General features: G+C 52.1%; 1 protein-coding gene across 1 annotated transcript in view; it reads right to left on the reverse strand.

The window, feature by feature from the left end:
* Positions 1–17,302, reverse strand: part of BCKDHB (branched chain keto acid dehydrogenase E1 subunit beta) — a 74,436-nt gene extending 57,134 nt beyond the window's left edge. Inside the window, exons 1-3 of the mRNA XM_068165168.1 lie at positions 17,053–17,302; positions 14,473–14,550; positions 11,146–11,214 (exon numbers count right to left, since the gene is read on the reverse strand). Coding sequence (XP_068021269.1) covers positions 11,146–11,214; positions 14,473–14,550; positions 17,053–17,212 — 307 coding nt within the window. The 5' untranslated portion in view covers positions 17,213–17,302. The remainder of the gene's footprint in view (positions 1–11,145; positions 11,215–14,472; positions 14,551–17,052) is intronic.
* Positions 17,303–20,471: the final 3,169 nt, after the last annotated feature.

The raw sequence follows: 20,471 nt of genomic DNA on the forward strand, positions 1-20,471 counted from the left end.
TGCTTCCCAGCAAGAGAGACTGGCCATTGGAATTGGCTGCCCAGGGAGGTGGTGGAGTCACCATCACTGGAGGTGTTTAGGAAGAGCCTGGATGAGGCACTTGGTGCCATGGTTTAGTTGATCAGATGGTGTTGGGTGACAGGTTGGACTTGATGATCTCTGAGGTCTTTTCCAACCTGGTTAATTCTGTATTCTCTTCTGTAAGAGCAAGCCCTTTGCCAGCTGATCTGTCCCAAAACATTCCCTGTGCTTCAGAGCTCTCAATTCTGTCAAGCAGGCAGAAAGCAGAGGAAAACAAATGTGGAAGTCATAAATAAAATCATTTTCTAAGCATCCAGCTGACTGTTCACGTGGCTAGGTCATCCTGCCATCAGGATGTGATTTCCCTGCTGGAGCTGTGGTTTCATGTGCTGTTCACTCAAGTTGCTTTTTGAAGTGCTTGGAAGTTTCCACAAGGGGAAAATCTTTGATTCAGTTCAAGTCCCCCACCCTCAGAGGACTCAGTTCAAGTGGTGTTTCTTTCCTTGGTTCTTCTTTTCTGCTATAACTGTTCCAGTTTGCAAGAAAGCCTCCTGGGCTGATTGAACAGATCTTTATTTAGAATAAACCAAAGCAGGTTGGAAGAGACCTTCAAGATCATCGTGTCCAACCCATCAACCAATCCAACCCACCCAAACAGCTAACCCATGGCACCAAGCACCCCATCAAGTCTCCTCCTGAACACCTCCAGTGATGGTGACTCCACCACCTCCCCAGGCAGCCCATTCCAATGGGCAATCACTCTCTCTGTGTAAAACTTCCTCCTGATCTCCAGCCTGAACCTCCCCTGGCACAGCCTGAGACTGTGTCCTCTTGTTCTGGTGCTGGTTGCCTGGGAGAAGAGACCAACCCCCACCTGTCTACAACCTCCCTTCAGGTAGTTGTAGAGAGCAATAAGGTCACCCCTGAGCCTCCTCCTCTCCAGGCTAAGCAGCCCCAGCTCCCTCAGCCTCTCCTCACAGGGCTGTGTTCCAAACCCCTCACCAACTTTGTTGCCCTTCTCTGGACTCGTTCCAGCAAGTCAACCTCCTTCCTAAACTGAGGGGCCCAGAACTGGACACAGGACTCAAGGTGTGGCCTAACCAGTGCAGTGTACAGGGGCAGAATGACCTCCCTGCTCCTGCTGGCCACACTCTTCCTGATGCAGGCCAGGATGCCATTGGCCCTCTTGGCTGCCTGGGCACACTGCAGGCTCATGTTCAGCCTACCATCAAGCAGCACCCCCAGGTCCCTCTCTGCCTGGCTGCTCTCAGCCACTCTGACCCCAGCCTGTAGCACTGCATGGGGTTGTTGTGGCCAATGTGCAGAACCTGGCACTTGGATGTGCTCAATCTCCTGCCCTTGGACTCTGCCCATCTCTCCAGCCTGTCCAGGTCCCTCTGCAGAGCCTCTCTACCCTCCAGCAGATCAACTCCTGCCCCCAGCTTGGTGTCGTCAGCAAATTTACTGCTGATGGACTCAATGCCCTCATCCAGATCATCAATAAAGATGTTAAAGAGCACAGGGCCCAGCACTGATCCCTGGGGCACACCACTAGTGCCTGGCTGCCAGCTGGCTGTGGCACCATTCACCACCACTCTCTGGGCTCAGCCTCCAGCCAGTTCCTAACCCAGCTCAGAGTGCTGCTGTCCAAGCCAGGGGCTGACAGCTTGGCCAGCAGTTTGCTATGGGGGACAGTGTCAAAGGCCTTGCTGAGGTCCAGGTAGACTACATCCACAGCCTGCCCCACATCCACCAGGCAGTCACCTGATCATAGAAGGAGATCAGGTTGGTCAGGCAGGACCTGCCCTTCCTAAATCCATGCTGGCTGGGCCTGATCCCTTGGCCATCCTGTAAGTGTTGTGTTATTGCACTCAGGATGACCTGTTCCATGACCTTGCCTGGCACTGAGGTCAGGCTGACAGGCCTGTAATTCCCTGGCTCATCCAACCGGCCCTTCTTATGGATGGGCACCACGTTGGCCAGCTTCCAGTCCTCTGGGACCTCGCCAGTGAGCCAGGACTGCTGGAAAATGATGGAGAGTGGCTTGGCCAGCTCCTCTGACAGCTAATGAATGATTGCAATCTGTTCCCTCTCTACTTCTCACTTTGCTTTTTTTCACACAAGGTTTAGAAGGTTAAAAACCATCCTACCAATTCTCACAGAGTCACAGAAGGTTATTAGGGGCTGGAAGGGACCTCCAAAGCTCATCCAGTCCAACCCCCTGCCAGAGCAGCATCACCTAGAGCAGATCACACAGGAACACATCCAGGTGGATCTTGAGTATCTCCAGAGAGGGAGACCCCACAACCCCCCTGGGCAGCCTGTTCCAGGGTTCCATCACTCCAACAGTGAACAAAATTCTTCCTCATGTTCACAGGGAGCTTCCTGTACCTCAGCTTCTCCCCATTCCCCTTGGTCCTGTCATTGGGCATTTTATCTGCACCACTAACTGCATTAAAATGATTGAGCATGTGAAGGATTACTTCTAAAAGCAGCCTATGAACTCCAACAGAAGAGGGCATTAAGCCCAACAAATTTCATGTTACATGAGCACCCTTTCTGCTCTACCTGAGAAGACCTAATTTAGCTATGACAGATTAGTAAGGAGGAAAAACTTTAAGCTGTTCATTCCCTTTTTACTATTGCCTGCCTGGTTGAATATCTCCAGCCATGTGTGCCACTCAGAATCGCCTGAAAGCACAGCCAGCAGGTCAGGGGAGGTGATTCTCCCCCTCTGCTCTGCTCTGGTGAGACCCCACCTGGAGCACTGTGTCCAGTTCTGGAGCCCCTGTTACAGGAAGGAACTGGAGGTGCTGGAAGGTGTCCAAAGAAGGGCCATGAGAATGAGCAGAGGACTGGAGCTCCTTGAGGACAGACTGAGGGAGCTGGGGCTGTTCAGTCTGGAGAAGAGAAGGCTCTGAGGTGACCTCATTGTGGCCTTCCAGTATCTGAAGGGGGCTACAAGAAAGCTGGGGAGGGACTTTTGAGGGTGTTAGGGAGTGATAGGGCTGGGGGGAATGGAACAAAGTTAGAAATGGGGAGATTCAGATTGGATGTTAGGAAGAAATTCTTCCCCATGAGGGTGGTGAGAGACTGGCACAGGCTGCCTAGGGAGGTGGTGGAAGCCTCATCCCTGGAGGTCAGGCTGGATGTGGAGACTTGATGGGGTGCTTGGTGCCATGGGTTAGTTGTTTAGGTGGGTTGGATTGGTTGATGGGTTGGACACGATGATCTTGAAGGTCTCCTCCAACCTGGTTTGGTTTATTCTAAATGGTTTATTCTAAACCTGCTGCAGTGTGAGGTGTCCCTGCCCATGGCAGGGGGGTTGGAACTGGCTGATCCTTGAGGTCCCTTCCAACCCTGACAATTCTCTGAAAGGAAATGATCTCAGATTGAGTTTGGTGCATCCTACACATGGGAGTGCTGCTGAGTCTCATCTCACCAAGAGCAATTACTGGCTGCACAGCAGCACAATTGAAAGGACTCAGGGACAAAAGCATGCCACAAGCCAACAGTCAACACCCCACTGCTAACAACGGCAGCAAACTTCCCTCCAGAAACATATTAGGCAGTGTTACACACACAGCTCATGAAAGGCAGCCTGGCCTAATTGACTTTGTATGAGGGAACCACAAGCAGCTGTGGGCAGCACGTCTCTGGAAGCACTGGCAAACACAAAGAGTAGCAGCAGAGACCAAACAGAACCACTAAAAGAAACCAACACAATAGCCATGACCCTTACACCCCTCTAAATGGTGACAGAGCATTGATCCAGACGGGAGGAAACCTCTCTCCTTGTTCTCTCTGCTGTCACCCAGCAGAGCCCAAACAGCCACAAAAGAACCACACCAGAAACTTCCTTCCAAAAGAGCTGCTGCTGCCCAAAGCATCTCTGCTGCACCTCCACAGAGGACAGCTTTGATAGCTCAGCTAATGCTTTGAGGAGGCAGTTCAGGGCTCCTGAGGGACAGAATGTGAGAGCAGCCAGGCAGAGAGGGACCTGGGGGTGCTGGTTGATGGTAGGATGAACATGAGCCTGCAGTGTGCCCAGGCAGCCAGGAGGGCCAATGGCATCCTGGCCTGCATCAGGAACAGTGTGGCCAGCAGGAGCAGGGAGGTCATTCTGCCCCTGTACTCTGCATTGGTTAGGCCACACCTTGAGTCCTGTGTCCAGTTCTGGGCTCCTCAGTTTAGGAAGGAGGTTGACTTGCTGGAAGGTGTCCAGAGAAGGGCAACAAAGCTGGGGAGGGGTTTGGAACACAGCCCTGTGAGGAGAGGCTGAGGGAGCTGGGGCTGCTTAGACTGGAGAAGAGGAGACTCAGGGGTGACCTTATTGCTCTCTACAACTCCCTGAAGGGAGGTTGTAGACAGGCAGAGGTTGATCTCTTCTCCCAGGCAACCAGCACCAGAACAAGAGGACACAGTCTCAGGCTGTGCCAGGGGAGGTTTAGGCTGGATGTTAGGAAGAAGTTCTATACAGAGAGAGTGATTGCCCATTGGAATGGGCTGCCTGGGGAGGTGGTGGAGTCCCCATCACTGGAGGTGTTCAGGAGGAGACTTGATGGGGTGCTTGGTGCCATGGGTTAGTTGTGTAGGTGGGTTGGATTGGTTGATGGGTTGGGCACCATGATCTTGAAGGTCTCTTCCAACCTGGCTTGGTTTATTCTATTTCATTTATTCTATTCTATTTATTCTATATTCCACTAGCTATGTACTTCCAGGCCATCACATTGGTGTTGTCTTACTCTCTAGAGGTCAGTGACTTCCACTTCTATTCTAACATGTGAGAGCAGTCCCTATAAGCAAACTCTGGTTCCTCTAAACAGAGCCTCCTTCTAGTCAAATAACTATAATAGAATGGGTTGGGTTGGAAGGGACCACAAGGATCATCTAGTTCCAACCCCCCTGCCATGGGCAGGGACACCCCACACTACATCAGCCTGGCCACAGCCTCAGCCAGCCTGGGCTTAAACACCTCCAGGGACAGGGCCCCAACCACCTCCCTGGACAACCCATTCCAGGGCTTCACCACTCTCATGGGGAAGAACTTCCTCCTCACATCCAGGCTGAATCTCCCCACCTCCAGCTTCATTCCATTCCCCCTAGTCCTGTCACTCCCTGAGATCCTGAGCAGTCCCTCCCCAGCCCTCCTGTAGCCTCCTTCAGATACTGGAAGTCCACAATGAGGTCACCTGGGAGCCTTCTCTTCTCCAGACTGATCTGTTCCATGCAGGGGGAGTCCACAAGCCCCCCTGGGCAGCCTGTTCCAGTGTCTCTTCACCTTCACTATAAAGAATTCCTTTCTAACATCCAATCTAAATCTTCCCTCTTCAAGCTTCAATCCCCACTCCTATCACCACAAGCTGTTGTAAGACAAGCTCATCTCTACCTATCAGAGAAGACTGAGAGAGGATTTGATAAATGCTTATCAATATCTGAGGGCTGGGGGTCAGGAGGGAGGGGACAGGCTCTGCTCACTTGCACCTTGGGATAGGACAAGGAGCAATGGACAAAACTACAGCAGAAGAGTTCCCACCTCAACACAAGGGGGAACTTCTTCACTGTGAGGGTCACAGAGCACTGCAAAAGGCTGCCCAGAGAGGGTGTGGAGTCTCCTTCTCTGCAGACTTCCAAGACCCATCTGGATGTGTTCCTGTGTGACCTGTGCTGGATTCTGTGGTCCTGGTCTGGCAGGGGGCTTATTCTTGATGATCTTTGAAGGTCCCTTTCAACCCCTAACATCCTGTGAGCCTGTGATGTGCAGCAGAGCGATGCCAGGAAACTAGAATCACCTATAGCAGAGGTTGACTAAGATCTATAGGCACAAACATAGAATCATAGAATCACCAGGTTGGAAAAGACCTCAGAGACCATCAAGCCCAACCTATGACCTAATACCTAACACCTCCTGAACAACTAAACCATGGCTTCAAGTGCCACATCCAAGCCTTTTTAGGGCAGTGACTGGCTGGAAAGCAGCCCTGAGGAGAGAGACTTGGGGGTGCTGGGGGAGGAGAACTCTACAGGAGCTCTCAGTGTGCACTTGCAGCCCAGAAAGCCAATCAGATCCTGGGCTGCATCAGGAGAAGTGTGGCCAGCAGGGCAAGGGAGGTGATCCTCCCCCTCTGCTCAGCTCTGGGGAGACCCCACCTGGAGTACTGCCTCCAGTTCTGGAGCCCCTATTGCAAGAGGGATGTGGAGGTGCTGGAAAGTGTCCAGAGAAGGGCCACGAGGATGAGCAGAGGGCTGGAGCTGCTCTGCTATGAGGACAGACTGAAGGAGTTGGGGCTGTTCAGTCTGCAGAAGAGAAGGCTCCCAGGTGACCTCATTGTGGCCTTCCAGGATCTGAAGGGGGCTACAGGAAGGCTGGGGAAGAACTTCTCAGGATCTCAGGCAGTGATAGGACTAGGGGGAATGGAATGAAGCTGGAGGTGGGGAGATTCAGGCTGGAGGGGAGGAGGAAGTTCTTCCCCATGAGAGTGGTGAAGCCCTGGAATGGGTTGTCCAGGGAGGTGGTTGAGGCCCTGTCCCTGGAGGTGTTTAAGCCCAGGCTGGCTGAGGCTCTGGGCAGCCTGATGTAGTGTGGGGTGTCCCTGCCCATGGCAGGGGGGTTGGAACTAGCTGATCCTTGTGGTCCCTTCCCACCCTGACTGATACTATGATACTATTCTATCAGTTTGTATCAAAATTAATCATAACAGCTACTGCCAGGCACAGGCTGCCACCTAGTGATTATCTGCAAGAAAAAAACACTACCAAGGGGAAAAACAAAAATAAGAAAGAAAAATACAGAATCACAGAGTGCTAGGGGCTGTAAGGGACCTCCAAAGCTCATCCAGTCCAACCCCCCTGCCAGAGCAGCATCACCTAGAGCAGATCACACAGGAACACATCCAGGTGGGGTTTGAATATCTCCTGAGAGGGAGACTCCACAACTCCCCTGGGCAGCCTCTTCCAGTGCTCTGTCACCCTCACAGGGAATAACTTCTTCCTGTTTCCATGGAGCTTCCTATGCCTCAACTTCCACCACTGCCCCTTGTGCTGACAATGGGCATCCCCCAGCAGAGCCTGGCTCCAGCCTCTGGGCACTCACCCTGCACATCTTTATCAACAGCAATGAGGTCACCTCTCAGTCTTCTCTCCAAGCTACAGAGCCCTCAGCTCCCTCAGGCTCTCCTCATAAGGAATAGAATAGAATAGAATAGAATAGAATAGAATAGAATAGAATAGAATAGAATAGAATAGAATAGAATAGAATAGAATAGAATAGAATAGAATAGAATAGAATAGACCAGGTTGGAAGAGACCTTCCAGATCATCGTGTCCAACCCATCAACCAATCCAACACCACCTAAACAACTAACCCATGGCACCAGGCACCCCATCAAGTCTCCTCCTGAACACCTCCAGGGATGGTGACTCCACCACCTCCCCAGGCAGCACATTCCAATGGGCAATCACTCCCTCTGTATAGAACTTCCTCCTGACCTCCAGCCTAAACCTCCCCTGGTGCAGCCTGAGACTGTGTCCTCTTGTTCTGGTGCTGGCTGCCTGGGAGAAGAGACCAACCTCTGCCTGGCTACAACCTCCCTTCAGGGAGTTGTAGACAGCAATAAGGTCACCCCTGAGTCTCCTCCTCTCCTGGCTAAGCAGCCCCAGCTCCCTCAGCCTCTCCTCACAGGGCTGTGTTCCAAACCCCTCACCAACTTCATTGCCCTTCTCTGGACTCGTTCCAGTAAGTCAACCTCCTTCCTAAACTGAGGAGCCCAGAACTGGACACAGGACTCAAGGTGTGGCCTAACCAGTTCCACTCCCTTCATCATTTTTGTGGCTCTGTGTTGGACTCTTTCAAGCAGTTCCCTGAGGTCCCTCTTGAACGGAAGGGCCCAGAACTGGACACAATATCCCAGATGCAACCTCACCAGGACAGAGTAGAGGGGAAGAACCTCTCTGGACCCACTAACCATAGCCCTTCTAATCCACTCCAGACTGGCATTGGCCTTCTTGGCCACAACAGCACATTGCTGCCTCAAGATATGAAGAATGTTATCTACACTTGCTATCACCAAACAAACAACAAAATCCAAACTACAACAATAAACCCACAACCAAACCAAAACCAGAAACTTCCTTCTCTGAGGAGAGAGGAGGGGGAAAAAAATCCTCACTCTATCATATTTTACATTAGCACATGTGAATGTTAAATGCTGAAGGGGAATGGAGCAAGAAGAGCCAAAGAATTCATAGTATCAGTCAGGGTTGGAAGGGACCACAAGGATCATCTAGTTCCAACCCCCCTGCCATGCCCAGGGACACCCCACACTACATCAGCCTGGCCAGAGCCTCAGCCAGCCTGGGCTTAAACACCTCCAGGGACAGGGCCTCAACCACCTCCCTGCACAACCCATTCCAGGGCTTCACCACTCTCATGGGGAAGAACTTCCTCCTCACCTCCAGCCTGAATCTCCCCACCTCCAGCTTCATTCCATTCCCCCTAGTCCTATCACTCCCTGAGATCCTGAGCAGTCCCTCCCCAGCCTTCCTGTAGCCCCCTTCAGATACTGGAAGGCCACAATGAGGTCTCCTCAGAGCCTTCTCTTCTGCAGACTGAACAGCCCCAACTCCTTCAGTCTGTCCTCACATTAGATGTGCTCCAGCCCTCTGATCATCCTTGTGGCCCTTCTCTGGACACCTTCCAGCACCTCCAGATCCCTCTTGGAATAGGGGCTCCAGAACTGGAGGCAGTACTCCAGGTGGGGTCTCCCCAGAGCTGAGCAGAGGGGGAGAATCACCTCCCTTGCCCTGCTGGCCACACTTCTCCTCATGCAGCCCAGGATCTGATTGGCTTTGTGGGCTGCAAGTGCACACTGAGAGCTCCTGTTGAGCTTCTCCTCCCCCAGCACCCCCAAGTCTCTCTCCTCAGGGCTGCTTTCCAGCCAGTCCCTGTCCAGCCTGCATTTGTGCCTGGGATTGCCTCCACCCAGCTGCAGGACCCTGCCCTTGCTCTTGTTGAACCTCATGAGGTTGGCTTGTGCCCACCTCTCCAGCCTGTCCAGGTCCCTCTGGATGGCCTCCCTTCCCTCCAGCTGTCTGCTGCACCACACAGCTTGGTGTCATCAGCAACCCTGCTGAGGGTGCACTCAATGCCACTGTCCATGGCACCCACAAAGATGTTGAACAAGCCTGGTCCCAGGACTGATCCCTGAGGGACTCTGCTTGTCCCTGGCCTCCACTGGGACATGGAGCCATTGACAGCCACTCTTTGGGTGCAGCCATCAAGCCAGTTCCTTATCCATCTAGTGGTCACCCATCACACCCATGTGTCACCAGCCTGGAGACCAGGATGTGGTGCGGGACAGTGTCGAAGGCTTTGCTCAGGGCCAGGTAAATGACATCAGTTGCTCTCCCCTCAGCTATTAATTTTGTCACCTGCTCATAGAAGGCAACCAGGTTGGTCAGGCAGGATTTGCCCTTGATGAATTGTCAGGGTTGGAAGGGACATCAAGGATCATCTAGTTCCAGCCCCCCTGCCATGGGCAGGGACACCTCACACTACAGCAGGTTGCTCAGAGTCACATTCAACCTGGCTTTAAAAGCTTCCAGGGGTGAGGATTTCACCACCTCAGGGCAACCTGAGCAATCACTAGGTGTACCTAACCTTCCCTGCAGAGGTAAGGTCCATGAGGTTCCTTGACTCTGTTTGGAATGCTTTATTATTTTACATGGACTCTGGCCACTGCATAAAACAGGCACTGCAGCCAGAAATGATTTCACCTAAGATAACTCTGATGGACAGCCACCCTCCTCTCAAAATGTTAAATTGCCTCTATGTGGAGGTTTTCAGTCTTTCCTGGTTCCCCTCAGCACTGTAACTGTATGTGCAGTACACCCTCTAGTCCATCTCTGCCATTCCCTCTTCAGCCACTGCCTGTTTGCTACAAGATTTCACTACCAGTGATCAAAGAAGCCAAGTCACCTGTGTCATGTTTTCTCTGTTCCAAAGCTGTATGGTCCTTATGTGAATGACTCCTACATTCACTTTATCCTCAGGCTTCTCCTTCTGGCTAAACTTGTATTTCAGAGATTGCCTCCATTCAGAAAGCCAACCACATCCTGGGCTGCAGCAAGAGAAGCACAGCCAGCAGGTCGAGGGAGGTGATTCGCCCCCTGTGCTCTACTCTGCTGAGACTCCACCTGGAGTGCTGTGCCCAGTTCTGGAGCCCCTATCACTGGAAGGGTCTGGATGTGCTGGAACATGTCCAGAGAAGAGCCAGGAGGATGAGCAGAGGGCTGGAGCACCTCTCCTGTGAGGACAGACTGAGGGAGTTGGGGCTGTTCAGTCTGGAGAAGAGAAGGCTCCCAGGTGACCTAATTGTGGCTTTCCAGTATCTGAAGGGAGCTACAGGAAGGCTGGGGAGGGACTGCTCAGGATCTCAGGGAGTGATAGGACTAGGGGGAATGGAATGAAGCTGGAGGTGGGGAGATTCAGGCTGGAGGGGAGGAGGAAGTTCTTCCCCATGAGAGTGGTGAAGCCCTGGAATGGGTTGTCCAGGGAGGTGGTTGAGGCCCTGTCCCTGGAGGTGTTTAAGCCCAGGCTGGCTGAGGCTGTGGCCAGGCTGATCTAGTGTGGGGTGTCCCTGCCCATGGCAGGGGGGTTGGAACTAGATGATCCTTGTGGTCCCTTCCAACCCTGACTGATACTATGATACTATGTCCACACACTGCTTAAACACCTCCAGAGCCAGTGACTCCACCACTGCCCTGAGCAGACCATTCCAACGTTTGAGAACCTCCCCTGTGAAGCAGTATTTCCTAGCATCCAGCCTGAACCTCCCCTGGCGCAGCTTCAAATCGTTTCCTCTCGTCCTGTTGCCTGTCACCAAGAAGAGGCTGCCCCCTGCTTGCTCCAACCTCCCTTCAGGTCATGTCAGCAAGTTTTGAAAGCTTACATAAATAGTAATAAGATCAAAGCTCTTCCTGTTTCCAAGGCCAGGAAGGAAAAGAGAAGTCCACTGACAAGGCTTTTCTTGCCCATATTCTTATCTTCTCCCATAAGCCACAGATGGGTACAACAGAAAAGAGATGGCAACATGAAAACAGTGTCAGATTGAAGAGTTACCTTACCATACTTGTCTCTCAAGCCAACTGTACACCTGAAGACTCCACCAAAGGCCACATCTTCCCCAAATATCACTGAAAAACAGCAGCAGAGGAGGTTAATATTACTGCACTGCACGTGGTTCAAAAGCCAAGACACTGACACGAGTAGCAGCACCTAACATTTAAGTTTACTTCAGGATTTCTCTAGACCTAAGCATTTCTCACACACAGACTAATGAAATAAAGAATCACAGAATGTTAGGGGCTAGAAGGGATCTCCAAAGCTCATCCAGTCCAACCCCCTTGCCAGAGCAGCATCACCTAGAGCAGATCACACAGGAACACAGCCAGGCTGCTCTTGAATATCTCCAGAGAGGAAGACTCCACAACTCCCCTGGGCAGCCTCTTCCAGGCTTCTCCCACCCTCACAGGGAACAAATTCTTCCTCCTGTTTCCATGGCACTTCCCCTGCCTCAGCTTCCACCACTGCCCCTTGTGCTGACATTGGGCATCCCCCAGCAGAGCCTGGCTCCAGCCTCTGGGCACTCACCCTGCACATCCTTAACAACATGAACGAAGCTACCTCTCACTGTCCTCCTCTCCAAGCTCCAGAGCCCTCAGCTCCTCAGTCTCTCCTCCTGAGGAAGATGTTCCACTCCCTTCATCATTTTTGTGGTTCTGTGCTGGACTCTTTCAAGCAGTTCCCTGAGGTCCTTCTTTATAAACAGTAATGAGGTCACCCCTGAAAAACCCTTTAGCAAGAACCAAAGCTAATGAGGAATCAGCAGAGCAGCAGAGCTTTGTCTCAGAAGAGAACTCCTGAAACTCAATCAGCTGTGCTTTCATCTTTGCTCCTCTGCAATACTCTGTAATACCACAATATCTAAATCTAAATGAATGTAACTAATTCCAAGACTCACTGAGGAGTTATCATAGTATCACAGTATCATTCAGGGTTGGAAGGGACCACAAGGATCAGCTAGTTCCAACCCCCCTGCCATGGGCAGGGACACCCCACACTACATCAGCCTGGCCACAGCCTCAGCCAGCCTGGGCTTAAACACCTCCAGGGACAGGGCCCCAACCACCTCCCTGGACAACCCATTCCAGGGCTTCACCACTCTCATGGGGAAGAACTTCCTCCTCCCCTCCAGCCTGAATCTCCCCACCTCCAGCTTCATTCCATTCCCCCTAGTCCTATCACTGCCTGAGATCCTGAGAAGTTCTTCCCCAGCCTTCCTGTAGCCCCCTTCAGATACTGGAAGGAAAGTTATAGCATGGCCTAGTTTGGAAGGGACCTTAGAGAATGGCTGGAGCTGGGGCTGTTCAGTCTGGAGAAGAGAAGGCTCCCAGGAGACCTAATTGTGGCCTTCCAGTATCTGAAGGGGGCTCCAAGAAAACTGGGGAGGGACTTTTTAGAGTGTCAGGGAGGGATAGGACTGGGGGGGATGTAGCAAAACTAGAAATGGGACATCAGATTGAAAACATCAAATTGGATGTTAGGAAGAAGTTCTTCCCCATGAGGGTGGTGAGACACTGGCACAGGTTGCCCAGGGAGGTGGTGGAAGCCTCATGCCTGGAGGTGTTTGCAGCCAGGCTGGATGTGGCTGTGAGCAACCTGCTGTAGTGTGAGGTGTCCCTGCCCATGGCAGGGGGGTGGGAACTGGATGAAACTTGAGGTCCCTTCCAATCCGGACAATTCTGTGATTCTATGATTTTTAATCTCTAAAACTTATGACTTTGTGAGCACAGAGAGATGAAGGAATTAAAAGCTAAGGTTTGCATTTTTAAAACTCCCCTTACTTAGTGCTAGGACTCAAGCTACCCTTAAGTACAGTTCACATCAGTAATACCAGCAGCATGTTCACAGGCTCACAGGATGTTAGGGGTAGGAAAGGAGCTTCAAAGATCATCAAGTCCAACCCCTGCCAGAGCAGGATCAGAGAATCGAGCTCAGGTCACACAGGAACACATCCAGATGGGGCTTGAGAGTCTCCAGAGAAGGAGACTCCACAACCTCTCTGGGCAGCCTGTACCAGTGCTCTGTGACCCTCAGAGTGAAGAAGTTCCTCCTCATGTTGAGGTGGAACCTCCTGTGCTGTATTTATATCCATTGCCCTTTGTGCTATCCCAGGGTGCAAGAGAGCAGAGCCTGTCCCCTCCCTCCTGACCCCCAGCCCTCAGGTCTTTATAAACATTGATTAAATCCCCTCTCAGCAAAGTGTTCTCCTGTCCCAACTTTCAAGCAAAATACACGCAGCTAATACAGAAGAGCATATCTTAGAACATATAGAATAGACCAGGTTGGAAGAGACCTTCAAGATCATTGTGCCCAACCTATCATCCAACACCACCTGATCAACTCAACCATGGCACCAAGCACCCCATCAGGTCTCCTCCTGAACACCTCCAGTGATGCTGACTCCACCACCTCCCCAGGCAGCCCATTCCAATGGGCAATCACTCTCTCTGTGTAGAACTTCCTCCTAACCTCCAGCCTAAACCTCCCCTGGCGCAGCCTGAGACTGTGTCCTCTTGTTCTAGTACTGGCTGCCTGGGAGAAGAGACCAACCTCTGCCTGTCTACAGCCTGCCTTCAGGGAGTTGTAGAGAGCAATAAGGTCACCCCTGAGTCTCCTCTTCTCCAGGCTAAGCAACCCCAGCTCCCTCAGCCTCTCCTCACAGGGCTGTGTTCCAAACCCCTCCCCAGCTTCGTTGCCCTTCTCTGGACTCGTTCCAGCAAGTCAACCTCCTTCCTAAACTGAGGGGCCCAGAACTGGACACAGGACTCAAGGTGTGGCCTAACCAGTGCAGTGTACAGGGGCAGAATGACCTCCCTGCTCCTGCTGGCCACACTCTTCCTGATGCAGGCCAGGATGCCATTGGCCCTCTTGGCTGCCTGGGCACACTGCAGGCTCATGTTCAGCCTACCATCAACCAGCACCCCCAGGTCCCTCTCTGCCTTGTATATATTGATATAATCCATTAATAAACCATTAGTACAGAACTTAATAACACAATCCATTAATAATGTAATAATACAATCCACTAATAATAATACAATCCACTAATGAACCATTAATCCAACACTTCATTATCTATAATCCATTATCAAGAATGGATGATATATCATCCCTATATATAATATATCATATTATAACCCAGTATAATAATACAATCCATTAATAAACCATGAACACAACACATTTTGAAGCCTTGTTAGGGACCCAAGTGTAGCAATGGCTGGAAGCCACTCCAAAGGCTCCCAGAAACACACTCAATCATGGACACAAAGAGGCAAAGCACAAAGCAATTCACACAAAGCCAAAGCTACTGACAGAATACAACATACCTGCAGTTGGGTCTTTGGCTAAAGCATTGTCCAAGGCACTTGTTATGGATTGGAAGAGGTTCATCTTCTGAGTTGGCCCTGTGGAAGAGAGAGGCCTTAGCCACTAGGTTTGCTTCAAAACACAAAGCACCTCTGGAAACACTGGGGCAAAACTTGACTACAAACTTCCTTATCAGCCCTACACATGACCCCTGTTCAGAGTACCCAAGACCCACTTGCTGCATAAACTGAAATTATGGGATAGATGGGACTGGTTTCAGCTTTACAGAATACAGAATCCACCAGGTAGGAAAAGAACTTGGAGATCATCCAGTCCAACCTATCACCCAACAGCATCTCATCAACTAAACCATGGCACCAAGTGCCTCAGCCAGGCTCTTTTTAAAGACCTCTAGGGATGGTGACTCCACCACCTCCCTGGGCAGCACATCCCAATGGCCAATCTCTCTTGCTGGGAAGAACTTTTTCCTAACCTCCAGCTTAAACCTCCCCTGGCACAGCTTGAGACTGTGTCCTCTTGTTCTGGTGCTGATTGCCTGGGAGAAGAGACACCTCACACTACAGCAGGTTGCTCACAGCCACATCCAGCCTGGCTGCAAACACCTCCAGGGATGAGGCTTCCACCACCTCCCTGGGCAGCCTGTGCCAGTCTCTCACCAGCCTCATGGTCAAGAATTTCTTCCTAACATCCAATCTGAATCTATCCATTTCTAGTTTTACTCCATCCCCCCCAGTCCTATCACTCCCTGACACCCTAAAAAGTCCCTTCCCAGCTTCTTAAGTTCTCTCAGGTTTAGTGACCAAGCTGGCAGGCTTCTCCCAGGAGAACCCAGCATGAGTCATTTGCAGAGATGCATCTCAGACAAAAAAAAAGTCAAAAGACCAACTTTCACCTGAGCTGATCATTTCCAGTTGATCTGTGTTTACTCTTAACCATGTGAACATGAGGATTACCTTATAGTATCATTCAGGGTTGGAAGGGACCACAAGGATCATCTAGTGGTCACCCATCAAACCCATGTGTCACCAGTTTGGAGACCAGGATGTGGTGCGGGACAGTGTCGAAGGCTTTGCTCAGCTCCAGGTAAACGACATCAGTTGCTCGCCCCTCATCTATTAATTTTGTCACCTGCTCATAGAAGGCCACCAGGTTGGTCAGGCAGGATTTGCCCTTGGCAAAGCCATGCTGACTGTTCCCAATCACCTCTTCACTATTCTTTTGAGCGAGTAGTGACTCCAGGAGGATCTGCTCCATGATCTTTCCAGGCACAGAGGTGAGACTGACTGGCCTGTAGTTCCCTGGTTCCTCCTTCTTACCCTTTTTGAAGATGGGGGCAATGTTTCCCCTTTTTCCAGTCTGTGGGGACTTCACCAGACTGCCAGGACTTTTGAAATATAATAGAGAGGGGTTTAGCAACCTCATCTGCCAGTTCTCTCAGTACCCGTGGGTGTAACCCGTCGGGTCCCATGGACTTGAACACTTTCAGGTTCTTCAGATGATCACGAACCTGATCTGCACTTACAATGGGCAGTTCTTCCTCCCCGTCCCTGGCTTTGACTTCCATAACATCAGGAGTGTGGCTAGAGGCCCTTGCAGTGAAGACTGAGGCAAAGAAGTTATTAAGTACCTCAGCCTTTTCCTCATCACATGTGACCATGTCACCATTTTCCTTTCTGAGGGGGCCCACACCTTCCCTGGTCTTCTTTATGATCACCTCAGTAATCATAAAGCCCAACCTATCACCCAACAACACCTAATCAACTAAACCATGGCACCAAGTGCCTCATCCAGGCTCTTCCTAAACACCTCCAGGGATGGTGACTCCACCACCTCCCTGGGCAGCACATTCCAATGGCCAATTTCTCTTTCTGGGAAGAACTTTTTCCTAACCTTCAGCTTAAACCTCCCCTGGCACAGCTTGAGACTGTGTCCTCTTGTTCTGGTGCCGGCTGCCTGGGAGAAGAGACCAACCTGGCTACAACCTCCCTTCAGGTAGTTGCAGAGAGCCATAAGGTCTCCCCTGAGCCTCCTCTTCTCCAGGCTAAACAACCCCAGCTGCCTCAGCCTCGCACATGCCACTGAAAAAACAGGGATGGATGCAAGCTCTTAGGTGACTGCTAGAAGCTTTAACACTAGAACAGGATAGGGGCAGGACAAGGGTTTGCAGGTCCGAGGGGATGGATAGGCCTACGGCAACTCCTGCACCGGCTGCCCATACAGCACTCCATCAACAACCAGGCGGCTGAGGTGAAGCAGCCCGGGGGGGGCATTCCCAGCCTCAGCCCATGACCGTCACGGAACACACGCAGGGGGAAGGGCCGCGGGCACAGCGGGGGACACAGAGCCAGGCAGAGACCACGGCCGCCCGAACCCCAGCCCCCGCTGCTGCGGGCTGGCCGAGGGCGGGGTAGGGCGACCCGAGGGGGTGGAGGACGCAAGAGCCCACCCACCCTTCTCCCTCCCTCCCTCCGCACCGCCCCCACGGGGGCGGGGGCCTCGGCTGCCGAAGGCAGCGGCGAGGCGGAGCAAATCCCACCCGGCAGCAAAGCGAAACCGAGCCCGGCCCGGCCTGCTCTTACCGTACTCGGTGGGTGTCGGGTCGGGCTGGAAGGCGAAGTGTGCGGCGGCCCGGCGTGGCGCGGCCGGCAGCGGGGACAGGCGGCTCCAGAGCCTCCCGCAGCGCCGCGCAGCCACCCCGGAGGCCAGCGTCCCGCGCAGCGACAGCCCCAGCGCCGCCATCGCCGCCGCTGTCAGGGGCCGCAGCCGCTGTCAGGGGCCGCCGCTGCTGTCAGGGACCACTACCACCGCTGCGGCCGCCGCCGCCGCGCGTTCTAAAGAGGCGGGGTCCAGGGCGGCCTTCCTGACTGGCCGGCGGCGCGTGGAGGGTCGACCAATCACAAAGCGTCGCGCGGTGGGTGGGGAGGAAAGGCTTACTGCTCGTGCGCGGAAGTCACGCTGGGGGAGGCGGAGCGGGCGGCGAGGCGCAGGGGTTACGTGCTCGGCGTGCGGGGGCGTGCGCGCCGCGCCGGCCGCTGGGAGCTTGGGAGGCTGCGGTGGGGCTCGGAGAACCGCAGAGAAACAACCAGGGTGGAAGAGACCTGGACTGGATGATCTTTTGGGGTCCCTTCCCGCCCCTAACATTCTGTGCGTTCTGAGCCATTCAGCAGTCAAACATTGCTGTCTTTGCAAAAGCTTGATAAAACGGGAGCTAACAAGTGTGCTTGCGAAAGGGTTTGTGTGCAGTGAGGCTGTCCGGGCTCCTTGATAGACAGGCTGCTGGGAGCAGGTAGACTACATAGAATAAACCAGGTTGGAAGAGACCTTCAAGATCATCGTGTCCAACCCATCAACCAATCCAACACCACCTAATCAACTAACCCATGGCACCAAGCACCCCATCAAGTCTCCTCCTGAACACCTCCAGTGATGGTGACTCCACCACCTCCCCAGGCAGCCCATTCCAATGGGCAATCACTCTGTGTAGAACTTCCTCCTAACATCCAACCTAGGTAGATGACAAGCAGTATGCAGAGCAAGAGGTGTGCCCATCTTAATTTGCCTCTGGAGTCAGCAGCACACTTGGCCCCTGGCTTGGATGTCACATGATGTGCTCACAGAATCAGAGTCAGCCAGGCTGGAAGAGACCTCCAAGATCATCAAGTCCAACCAATCACTCAACAAAATCTAATCAACTAAACCATGGCACCAAGTGCCTCATCCAGTCTTTTCTTAAACACCTCCAGGGAGGTCAACCCCACCACCTCCCTGGGTAGCTCTTTCCAATGGCAAATCTCTCTTTCTTATGAAGACCTTCTTTCTAAGATCAAGCCTAAACTTCCCCCTGCACAGCTTGAGACTGTGTCCTCTTGTTCTGGTGCTGGTTGCCTGGGAGAAGAGACCAACCCCCATCTGGCTACAATCTCCTTTCAGGTAGTTGTAGAGAGCAAGAAGGTCACCCCTGAGTCTCTTCTTCTCCAGGCTAAGCAACCCCAGCTCCCTCAGCCTCTCCTCATGGTTTTTGTGTTCCAGACCCCTCCCCAGCCTTGTTGCCCTTCTCTGGACAGGCTCAGGGTGGCCTGTGGCTCTGTGCCCTGCCTGGGTTAGTGAGTGCTGGGCCACTGACCTGGAGCAGCTGATAACAGTGTGCCCTGCACACTGAGCTCCACCTCTTCAGCACAACCATGGCTGAAATATGAGTTTTCTTCCACTGAGGTTTTCCTGTCACCATCCTGGCACTGAGACACACTGACCAGCTGTCTGAAAGCAATCCTACCACAGCAGGTGACTCTGGAGGATAGCAAGACCTGCAGATGTCAGTTCTTCCCTGTGTATCAATCTCCCTTTCAACTGCACATTCATCTTCTGAGTCTTCTTTTTAATCATTGTGCTTTTCACAGACTCCCAGAAACATTCAGGTTGGAAAGAGACCCTCAGGATCACCAAGCCCAGCCCTGAACCCTGCTCTGCAAGGGTCACCCCTGAACTATATCCACATGCACCATATCCAAACCACCTTGAAACACAGCCAGGCTTGGGGACTCCACCACCTCCCTGGGCAGCACATTCCAATCCCTGACCACTCTTGCCATCAAAAAATGTTTCCTAATGTCCAGTCTAAACCTACCCAGTGGCAGCTTGAGGCCATTCCCTCTTGTTCTGTCACTAATCACCTGTGAGAAGAGACCAGCAGCAGCCTCTCCACAACCTCACTTCAGCTAGTTGGAGACAGCAATGAGGTCACCCTGAGTCTCCTCTTCTCCAGGCTAAGCAACCCCAGCTCCCTCAGCCTCTCCTCACAGGGCTGTGCTCCAAACCCCTCCCCACCTTTGTTGCCCTTCTCTGGACACTATTCCAGCATCTCAACATCTTTCTTGAATGGAGGAGCCCAGAACTGGACACAGGACTCAAGGTGTGGCCTAACCAGTGCTGAGTACAGGGGCAGAATGACCTCCCTGCTCCTGCTGGCCACACAATTCCTGACCCAAGCCAGGATGCCATTGGCCTTCTTGGGCACCTGGGCAATCATCATGCAGCACTTTCCTTTCTGTCTAGAATACTAACTCTTAACTTTTCAGGGGAGGTTCAGGTTGGATATTAGGAAGAAGTTCCACACAGAGAGAGTGATTGCCCATTGGAACGGGCTGCCTGGGGAGGTGGTGGAGTCACCATCACTGGAGGTGTTCAGGAGGAGACTTGATGGGGTGCTTGGTGCCATGGGTTAGCTGTTTGGGTGGGTTGGATTGGTTGATGGGTTGGACACGATGATCTTGAAGGTCTCTTCCAACCTGGTTTGGTTTATTCTAAATACATAAAGGTTTATTCATCCCCCACTGCTTCTTAGGCTTTTAAGCACTTTCCCAGAATTATCACACTTGAGTTAAAGCCAATCCTGCTTTGCAATCCTATGAGTAATCCCTAATGTTAAAGTGAAGCAGAATCTCTCCTCAGGGACATTATTCAGCTGGGTTATTTTTCCATAAGACACTTCAGTGTTTCATAATGGTGAGAATCTGCTCTGTTTAATTCAATCACTTTTAATTGCTTTGAAACCACAGAGCAGATTTAACTCTCTTTTCTACTCTGACTCCTGTGCAGGGAAATGATTGCTACTAGTTACATTATCATAGTATCAGTCAGGGTTGGAAGGGACCACAAGGATCAGCTAGTTCCAGCCCCCCTGCCATGGGCAGGGACACCCCACACTACATCAGCCTGGCCAGAGCCTCAGCCAGCCTGGGCTTAAACACCTCCAGGGACAGGGCCCCAGCCACCTCCCTGCCAAACCCATTCCAGGGCTTCACCACTCTCATGGGGAAGAACAGGTTATAATTCTAGGAGGGGGAAGAAAAAAAAGTTACAAGGAAATCCAAATTGCCCAAGGAATAAGGACCACAGTTTTTATCTGGAGGATGATTTAAACATAGGAAAAATTTACCTGAGTACATGCTGGATTCTCATCACTTCCATTCTACAAATATCAGTAGGTTTCTTTGTAGAA

The sequence above is a fragment of the Melanerpes formicivorus genome, unplaced genomic scaffold (assembly GCF_026170545.1).
Source record: "Melanerpes formicivorus ecotype bairdi unplaced genomic scaffold, bMelFor1.0.p_v2 SCAF_85, whole genome shotgun sequence".
NCBI lineage: Eukaryota > Metazoa > Chordata > Aves > Piciformes > Picidae > Melanerpes > Melanerpes formicivorus.